The sequence below is a fragment of the Megalopta genalis genome, chromosome 7, assembly GCF_051020955.1.
Source record: "Megalopta genalis isolate 19385.01 chromosome 7, iyMegGena1_principal, whole genome shotgun sequence".
Lineage (NCBI taxonomy): Eukaryota > Metazoa > Arthropoda > Insecta > Hymenoptera > Halictidae > Megalopta > Megalopta genalis.
In genome coordinates, this window is record NC_135019.1 from 2669667 (window position 1) to 2680493 (window position 10827).

The window sequence follows — 10827 nt, forward strand, 5'->3', positions numbered from 1 at the left end:
CGGATGCTATCAGTTTCTTTGCGACACCATCGGATAAGATTGAACGACTTGGCGGATTACTTCTCTAAGCTTTTCTGTAACAGTCTAATAAATTCTATGGAGCTATGAATATTTTAATGTACGCCTCGAACAAAATTTACTGCACGTATAATATCATGACTTTATGATTCGACGTGAACCAGAAAGATGATAGATTTAACGCGAAGATTTTCGTTGTTGCTCGAAAACTCCGGTGTAATTGGCATATCAGAAACAATTCGGCGTATCTGCACTTTCAATCTCTATACAGTAATGTCTCTCTAACTGACGGACAATTTGGAAAAATGGACAATTTGGGAAGAGTAGATATGATTATTCCAGCTCGTTTTTATAGTTACGAATTGTCGACAACTATAAAAACGAGTTGCGAAATAATCGTATTTCCTCTTCCCAAATTGTCCATTTGAGCGTCAGTTAGGGAGACATTACTGAATATTTAAATAAATATACATTGAAGGGAAAAAATACTTTACTAGTATTTATTTACTTGCTACTTATTTGCTAGTATTTTACTAGATATTAAAGTAGAGTATATAAATGTCAAAATTTACATTCACTGTAAATCATTATCTACATAATTAAAAAACACAGAAGAAACGCTGCACATATCGGACACAGTGGGCGCAAAAAAATTAACGATTAGTACAGATCGCAGCAATACAGTAATGTCTCTCTAATTGACGCTTAGATTGTCCACGAGAATGGACAATTTGGAAGAGGGGATACGATTGTTCGAGCCTTGCGGATCGTTTTTATAGTCACGAATTGTCAACAACTATAAAAACCAGCTGCAAGGCTCGAATAATCATATCTCCTCTTCCCAAATTGTTCATTTTTGTGTGCAATCTGAGCGTCAGTTAGGGAGACATTATTGTACTTCGAGAAGTGAAATTCGCGAGGAGATTCGCGGTAGAATGCACCAGACGTCTGACGTTGAAGGGAACGGTTTCTAAAAAGCATTCAAGGCATCGCGGAACCGGCGAGATTGCTATACATAAAACGCAGACGAGTACCATAATACAGTAATGTCTCTCTAATTGACGCTCACATTGTCCACAGAAATGGACAATTTGGGAAGAGGAGATACGATTATTCTAGCCTTGCGGTTTATTTTTATCGTTATAAATTGTCAACAATTATAAAAACGAGCCGCAAGGCTCGAATAATCGTCTCTCGTATTCGAGCCTTGCGGTTTATTTTTATAGTTATAAATTGTCAACAATTATAAAAACGAGCCGCAAGGCTCGAATAATCGTCTCTCGTATTCGAGCCTTGCGGTTTATTTTTATCGTTATAAATTGTCCACAATTATAAAAATGAGCCGCAAAGCTCGAATAATCGTCTCTCGTATTCGAGCCTTGCGGTTTATTTTTATAGTTATAAATTGTCCACAATTATAGAAATGAGCCGCAAGCCTCGTATAATCGTCTCTCGTATTCGAGCCTTGCAGTTTATTTTTATAGTTATAAATTGTCCACAATTATAAAAACGAGCCGCAAAGCTCGAATAATCGTCTCTCGTATTCGAGCCTTGCGGTTTATTTTTATCGTTATAAATTGTCCATAATTATAAAAATGAGCCGCAAGCCTCGAATAATCGTCTCTCGTATTCGAGCCTTGCGGTTTATTTTTATAGTTATAAATTGTCCACAATTATAAAAACGAGCCGCAAAGCTCGAATAATCGTACCTCGTATTCGAGGCTTGCAGTTTATTTTTATAATTACGAATTGTCAACAATTATACAAACGAGCCGCAAAGCTCGAATAATCGTATCTCCTCTCCCCAAATTGTCCATTTTTATGCACAATCTGAGCGTCAATTATGGAGACATTATTGTACTTCGAAGAGAATCGAAGCGAAATGTGGGCTGATTAGTTGAAGCTTTTATTTCGGCTCACGGTGTTATTTCGCGTCCCTCGGATTTGGCTCGAATTTTTGCGACAAATCATATTATGTCGGGACACGAATCGCAGCTGATTTTTAAATTCAGTCGACAGTCTGAAACGTCACGGATCAAACTCCGTCCGTGCGTTCAGTTGCACTTTAGCATATACTGATATTTATTTCAGTAGCTTCGAACAGCTGCGTACAGACTTGCGCCAAATTTTTATTTATATTTTCATTTTTATCGGACGTCCACGTGAAAACCAAAACATGTTTTGGCACAATCTTTCTGAGAAAGATATTATGGTTTTAAAAGTTCTGTTAAATAGTTACATCCATTTAACCCGAAATGTTCGGTTCTATCATTTTTTTATATTAAGCTTCAAGTTGCCGCGTCAACGAATTTTAGCCTCGATATTTCGGAAACTGTCAGCTCGGCTTGAAAAAGTGCACAAATTCATAGCTCGATATAATCTGTCAACTTTTCACCAAAAAGGTTCGAAAATCGCGCGACGCAAAAGTGGCGAATTTTTTGGGCGACTCAAAGAATAACAACTAGACTGCGAATTTTATGCATTTATGGGAGAAACAAGTATCTATAATGTCTCCAGAAAGATCGAAAACATTTAATAACGGTAAATTTATGTTATTAAATTTTAATAACAGTAAATTTATGTTATTAGATTTTAATAACAGTAATTTAATGTACAGTAAATTCTCGCTAATTTTCCTTCAGCATATAAACAAATATGGACAGTTATTCGAGCTTTGCACCGCGTTTCTATAATTATTAACAATCGGAAATTATAAAAATAAACTGCGCGGCTCGAATAATTGTTCAAAATTTTCCAATTTCATTCACAAGCTAAATCAAAATTGAGGAGAATTTACTGAATTATTATACTTGCGATCTCCTAAAAGAACAAAAGAAGAAACAAAACTTCCAAGTGGCTTCTGTCGTTTACAATGGTCGCAGAAAATTTTGCGCAAAAATCCGCAGTCGACTGACAAAGTTCAACCATATAAATCACTTTAATGATAGTATACCGATACAGAAGAGCATACAGGATATCCCAAAAATATCTCGCAATCCAGAAATAGATTCCCGAGATCCTACGAACCAACTTTTTCCTCAGCGAAAATGCAACCCGCGGCCTCGTTTGCGAGTTATTAACGAAAAACGCTGACCAATGAGACGCGAGATCATCTGACGCGAGGCGGCCGAGCCAATGAGCGGAACTGGGCTTCGCGCGCTCGTCAACCGAACCGCCCCGCGCCAGCCGAGCTCGCCTCTCATTGGTCACCGTTTTTCGTCGATAACTCGTTAACGCCGCCTCGTAGAAAATTATCGCAAAGGAAAAAGTTACTCCAAATGACCTCAAGAATCCCTTGGTTCCCGATCGCAAGACAATTTCTGGGACACCCTGTACAGAGAAGCGTCTCGCAGAATCCATTGAACTTTATTTGGCAGCATCGCAGAGAAACTAATGGAGCTCGGTTTATTTCTGGTGGCGGCGTGCGCGCGCGGGCGCGCGGCCGCCCGTAAGCGATCCCTTATTTAATTTTCCATCGTGTTAGATGGCAAGTGCATGGCGTGCACCTACCGGGTGAAGTTCATCGAGGTCTCGGTCGGCATCAACCACAACGTGGACGATCTGCTGGTCGGCATACTGAATCAGATCCGGCTGAAGAACGTGCAGGGGAACGCGGAGAACCGGGCCGCGAACGGGACCGAAGGCGGCGGCCATTGGTACAAGTCCAGAGGCGTGGTACGTGCCAGCATGAAGGCTAGACAAATGTTGACCTGGTTGTTCGGCAAGGAGGACAGTAAGTTCAAGAATTGCGAGAACCTTCACGTGCTCTAAACGACAGAAAAAGAGAGAGAGAGAGAGAGAGAGAGAGAGAGAGAGAGAGAGAGAGAGAGCGGATCTGTCAGTGGTACCTGAAGACGGATATTGTACGGGGTGCGGAACCGGCTTGTGCGATTCTTTTCCAGGCGATCTCCTCGCCTGCCGAGAAACGAAACTTACCGGATCGTAAAACGGGGGCGCTTTTCGTCTCGTTCCCGCGACTTTTCGGCCAAACTTTATCATCGAACTCCGGATTTCCGATGCATTTGTCGCGCGCCCGGACCGTTCGTAAGGCAATCGAGACTCGCGCGAACGAACTGTATCAGGTCGTTGCATAATTTCTCCTATATTTCTGGCCGCGATTTAAATATGCAATACGGCGGAACTTCTGTGCCCGCGGACTCCGGAGATCAAGAGCAGTTCGTGCAACTGGGACGTTCGCGTAATACAGGGTGATTCGAAATAGATTGTAGCAAGTTCCTTCTTGAAGTTATTTAAATTTGAGCGGTTTATTGTGAAAGTGGCATAAGTCACTTTACCGTAATGAAAAGTGGTGATTTTTTAATGTTTATACGAAATTATTTATACGGAGAGAAATATCAGTATCCTGAGATATAACAAATACAAGTAAATCTTCTCGAAAGTTAGCATCCATATTTTTAAACGTGTTAAAACGCAGACCATTAAATATATCGACTTGAAAACAAAGTGACTTATGCCACTTTCAAAATAAGCTACTCATATATGTAATTTATTCAACAATTTTAGTAAATCACTGTCCTCTCAAAACATCACTTCAGTAAAATACGTCGGACAAAATTGATATGTGTCAGTAATTTTTCTAAACTATTTATTTTGAAAGTGGCTTAAGTCACTTTACCGTAATGAAAAGTGGTGATTTTTTAATGTTTATACGAAATTATTTATACTGAGAGAAATATCAGTATCCTGAGATATAACAAATACAAGTAAATCTTCTCGAAAGTTAGCATCCATACTTTGAAACGTGTTAAAACGCAGACCCTTAAATATATCGACTTGAAAACAAAGTGACTTATGCCACTTGCAAAATAAACGGCTCATTTATTATACTACTCTCGTTACTATTACTATTTTCGTTAATACTCGTCGTTAACGAGTTATTAACGAAAAAACGGTGACCAATCGGAGGCGAGCTCGACTGGCGCTCGACTGACGCGAGGAGGCGGCCGAGCCAGCGAGCGGACGAAGCTCAGCTCCGCCGATTGGCTCGGCCGCTTCGCGCCAGCCGAGCTCGCCTCCCATTGGCCATCACATTTTTGTTAATAACTCGTGAACAAAGCCGCGGATTGCAATTTCGCTGAGGAAAAAGTTACTTGAAATCACCTCGGGAATCTCTCGTTCGCCGCTCGTGCAATAATTTCGGGACACCCGGTATTCTAAAGGGTACAGAACGGCGTGAATATGTTCGATAATATTTTATACGATTAGAGATCCTAACGACAGAAATCAAACGACGGGAACGGATGTAACGTGACGCAGTCCAGTATTTCTATTTAATCGTCAAGCATCGTTTATGACAATTACGCGCGAAAAAGATGTCTGTCGAATGACCACCGCGGCCATATTTACGGACATCAATTTGTACCTCAAAATTTTCGATGACGTTTCGGCTCGTACGATGACGTATTTGCTCGTTTAATTCACCAATTTAATTTATTAACGTTGTTTCTTACATCATGAATTGTTGCTGGTTTGTTGGCATAAGTTTCAATCTTAAAGTAACTCTAAAGAAAAATATCGAACGAGGTCGAATCGCACGAACCAGGTGGTCAATTGGCATAGCCGTTTCTTGAAATTCAACGCAATTAATTAATTAAATATCGATCGCAATAAAGCGATGTTTTCACGCGCCGCGTGTGGCGCAGCTTCGTCTCGTTGAAAGCGCGACAAAAATTAAGCAGCGACCTGATATCGTCGTCACAATTACGGACAGAATAAAAATGATCCATTTCAGATCTCTGGCGTCACGATTAATTAGCATTGCTTCCATTACATTCAACGGTGCTTCGTTCTTATTCTTGCCAGAAGAGAAAAGCGCGGTCCGAGCTTCGGACATTGTAGATCTTACGAATCGATCCGCGTAAATTGGAGCTCCCGCATTAACGCTAGATCTACGGAACCCGTCAAAACGACGAATCACTAATTTTTTAATTCACGATTATTCGTATCGTAAAGATACATTTGCGAGTTACAGTAATATCTCTCTAATTGACGCTTAAATTGTCCAGAAAAATGGACGATTTGGGAAGAGGAGATACGATTATTCGAGCCTTAAGGTTTATTTTTATAATTATAAATTGTCCATAATTATAAAAATGAGCTGCAAGGCTCGAATAATCGTATCTCGTATTTGAGCATTGCGGTTTATTTTTATAGTTATAAATTGTCCATAATTATAAAAATGAGCTACAAGGCTCGAATAATCGTATCTCGTATTTGAGCCTTGCGACTTATTTTTATAGTTATAAATTGTCCACAATTATAAAAACGAGCCGCAAGGCTCGAATAATCGTATCTCGTATTCGAGCCTTGAGGTTTATTTTTATAGTTATAAATTGTCCATAATTATAAAAATGAGCTACAAGGCTCGAATAATCGTATCTCGTATTTGAGCCTTGCGACTTATTTTTATAGTTATAAATTGTCCACAATTATAAAAACGAGCCGCAAGGCTCGAATAATCGTATCTCGTATTCGAGCCTTGCGATTTATTTTTATAATTATAAATTGTCCACAATTATAAAAACGAGCTACAAGGCTCGAATAATCGTATCTCGTATTCGAGCCTTGAGGTTTATTTTTATACTTATAAATTGTTCACAATTATAAAAACGAGCCGCAAGGCTCGAATAATCGCATCTCCTCTTCCCAAATTATCCATTTTAGTGGACAATCTGAGCGTCAGTAAGGGAGACATTACTGTATTTATTCGATTTATACGTTACCCACGGCAAATGTTATTATAACACTTGTTCAAAATCAAAATAAACGTCTTATCGTTGCTTTTAGAAACTACTATAAAAAAAACAGCTGTTTTTATGCGCCCCGTAAATCTAGCGTTAAGATCCGCAGTCCATCACCGAATCGTATTCATTCTCGCCTATCGATCCCCGCCAGGATCGGAAGAACATTGACAGAGTAAAAAGCGAAGGGACGGTATTTTTTCGAAATAATTCAATTTAAGAGACGGGATCCGTGTAACGGCGACTACATACATATACCGCAGGGATCATGTGCGTTCGTAGCGATATTAAATTACTGCTATACTTTTTATACTTTTTTAAATTAACGTAACTCTCTTGTGTCGGAACAAGCAATTCTTGATTTCTTTGAAATTGATCCTGTTCGGAGTTCGCTCGTGCACCTGTCCCTTTTCTCGCTACCATTGAAGAGCATCGCGTGAAAAGTTGCGGCGTTCGAACGAACGTCGCGTAGTCGACGAAACAAGTAAAGTTTGGCCAAAAGTTTTCGATACGCTGCGCGCGTCGCGGCGAAACACCGGGATCGGTGCGAAACGATCGCGTCCAATTATGTGCTACGAAGCAACCGCTTTGCCTCGAGATTCGTGCAGCGGTGGCCAATTTAGGTTCGCTGACTCTGGGCCTCTCGCGCGACCTTTTCGTTCTACAGGGCGTCCCGAAATTACGGTGCCTCAGAGAGACTCTGGGGATTCCTGAGGTCGATTGCAGCAACTTTTTCCTTTGCGAAAATTTTCTCCGAGGCGTCGTTAACGAGTTATTAACGAAAAACGGTGACCAATCGGAGGCGAGCTCGACTGGCGCGGGTCGGCGGCCGAGCCAACCAGCGGGCGAAGCTCAGCGCCGCCGATTGGCTCGGCCGCTTCGCGCCAACCGAGCTCCCCTCCCATTGGCCATCACCTTTTCGTTAATAACGAAACGCAAACGAAGCCACGGATTGCAATTTCGCTGAGGAAAAAGTTGCTTGAAATCACCTCGGGAACCTCTGGTTCGCCGGTTGTGCAATAATTTCGGGACACACTGTATTTTAAAGGGTACAGAACGGCGTGACACCGTCACCCGAACATGTTCGATAATGTTTTATACGATTAGAGATCCTAATGACAGAAATCAAACGACGGGAACGGATGTAACGCGACGCAGTCCAGTAATTCAATTTCACGGTCGCGATGTTTAGCGCTGTTCGCAGCGAACGACACCTTTCCTTCTCCGTTTTTCAACGAGAGGACTCGTCGGAGATCGCGGTACGATCGAAGTGCCAACCAATCAAAATGAACGTGACTGCTAATAATACTCTCTTCGTTGGGACGTGGGAGAAGACTTGATCGGGAGAGCTCGGCGACTAACCCTAACACCGATAAGAATAAGTTTTTATGTATTCCAACGGTTGTCCTTAAAACTCTGCATCGACCTTCAATTTTTCATAACGAACTCACCGGTACAAAGAACATTGCCTTGCTGCAATAATTATCAGTCCCGGGACTAATCAAAAGCGAACGGATAGCGACTGCTACGGGATAACGAGAAGCAGACTGCGGATGTTTACGCGAAATCGAAACTGGAGCTTCGTTTGCGAGGAATAGGAGCCACGCGAACATTTCAGGCTCTTCTCAATTGTTTCAATTGGTCGAAGCAAACGCGGTGATCAATTATCTCGACCATTACGCTGTTTCGAATTGCACCTGCTCACATTACTTGTACAGAGTGTTCTTTTCATGTGAGGGCATTACTTTGTTCTGGAATAACTTTGATGCAACAAAATTTGTATTTATTTTGCTTTCGTGTATCGGTTATTCGAATGATGGCATTGTTTATGAAAGACGTTAATTATGGAGCTTTTGATCATGTTCCTTGTAACATTTGAGTATACTTCTGGCGTAGCTTGGTCAATTCGCGGATCTTTCTGCAAGAATTGCCGAAAAATTGTCGAAAAATTACCAAAAAATTGCCGAGAAATTGCCGAAAAATTGCCAAGAAATTATCGAAAAATTATCAAAAAATTACCGAAGAATTGCCGAAGAATTGCTGAAAAATTACCGAAAAATTACCGATGAATTGGCAAAAAATTACCGAAAAATGGCCAAGAAATTGCCGAAATATTACCGAAAAATTATTGAAAAATTATCAAAAAATTGCCAAGAAATTGCCGAAATATTACTGAAAAGTTATTGAAAAATTGTCGAGAAATAGTCGAAAAATTACCGAAAAATTGCCAAGAAATTGCCAAAACATTACAGAAAAATTGCTGAGAAATTGTCGGAAAACTACGGAAAAACTACCGAAAAATTGCCGAGAAATTGGCAAAAAATTGCCGAAAAATTACCGAAAAATTGTCGAGAAAATGCCATCTTTCTTTAACAATTTCTTGAATAAACCATCGAAGTTCCGCTGCTTCGAATCGCCCGTTTTCGTTCGCGAGCACGTAAAATCCGCAGTCTAGCGATAAGAACGAGTTCTTCCCTAATCGAAGGGACCTGGAGAATCGACCCGAAGACCGGGCACGAAGTGAAAATTTCATTGGACCACGGCGAGAATTCGCGGCCACTAGACCTAACGGCGGCCATGCTGTACAATAAGACCAATTTAATGTTTTCATTCGATGCTGTATATAGAATAAGTTTAACGATGCGGATCTGTGTACCTATTGTAAACGCGAGATACGTGAGTCGACGGCCGAGCTATCTATCTGTTTCTGGTGTGAAACCAGGAATGCGCGCGCGCGCGCGAGCACCCGCGCGAGAAACGTTTTGTCTCGGGCTCGTTTTCATCCGGCAAAATGTCTTCGGTCAATTGAATATTTTCGTCGCCCCGATGAAAACGAGTCGGCCGAATCGATGAATCGAAGCCGCGGCATATAAAAGTTTGCCGCTGCGTATAAAACAATTCTCTGGTGCGCGCGATTTCATTCGATCGGACCGCCCTCGCGTCAGAAATACGGTAAATTCTCCCTAATCGACGCTCGGATTGCGCACAAAAATGGACAATTTGGGAAGAGCGGACACGATTGTTCGAGCCTCGCGGAAAAATTGCCGAGAAATTGGCAAAAAATTACCGAAAAATTGCCAAGAAATTGCTGAAAAATTACCGAGAAATTTCCAAGAAATTGCTGAAAAATTACCGAAAAATTGCCAAGAAATTGCTGAAAAATTACCGAGACATTGCCGAAAAATTGCCAAAAAATTACCGAGAAATTGCCGAAAAATTGCCAAAAAATTACCGAGAAATTGCCGAAAAATTGCCAAAAAATTACTCAAAAATTGCCGAGAAATAGCCGAAAAATTACCGAAAAATTGCCAAGAAATTGCTGAAATATTACCGAAAAATTGTCGAGAAACTACCGAAAAATTACCGAAAAATTGCCAAGAAATTGCTGAAATATTACCGAAAAATTGCCGAAAAATTGTGGAAAAACTACCGAAAAATTGCGGAAAAATTGCCAAGAAATTGCTGAAATATTACCGAAAAATTGCCAAATAATTACGGAAAAATTGCCTAAAAACGACTACGACGACTATGAAAACGAGCCGCGAGGCTCGAACAATCGAACAATCCCTCCTCTTCCCAAAATTGTCGATTTTCGTGCGCGATCCGAGGCGTCGATTAGAATTAGAATTTCCTGTACACAAACGCGACATATTCCTGATATCCCATGATCAAATAAGTGGTTAGTTTGTGTAGATGTATGTTACGGATTGACGTGTTTACTGTATTGCGTGTTTTCCTTCGAAGAACGATTAATGATGAACGACGAGGCGTCTGGCCGCAGCGCCCCTTAAAAAAAAAATAAGAATATATTCTTTTCGAAGTTTTCAGAGTATATAAGTATGGAAGATGATAAAGAAATATATATATACACTATTCACCGTCTATTTTCTGCGATCTCTATGCCTGTGTATCCAAATTATATTATACATACAATATACATACACATATACATGAACGTATACGTACGTATGTACAATACCGCTCAAAAGTTTGGGATCAATTATAATACTCGCGATTTATGAAAGGAAATAAAATGAATGATAACGGA

The 10827-nt window shown here is 40.6% G+C and overlaps 1 protein-coding gene across 2 annotated transcripts in view; it reads left to right on the forward strand.

Annotated features, from left to right (window-relative positions):
- Nucleotides 1-10827, forward strand: part of Rgk3 (Rad, Gem/Kir family member 3) — a 102839-nt gene extending 92012 nt beyond the window's left edge. For both annotated transcript variants that reach the window (XM_076523905.1, XM_033467072.2), the window contains exon 7: nt 3503-10827. In XM_076523905.1, the coding sequence (XP_076380020.1) occupies nt 3503-3789 (287 nt within the window). In that variant the 3' untranslated portion in view covers nt 3790-10827. The remainder of the gene's footprint in view (nt 1-3502) is intronic.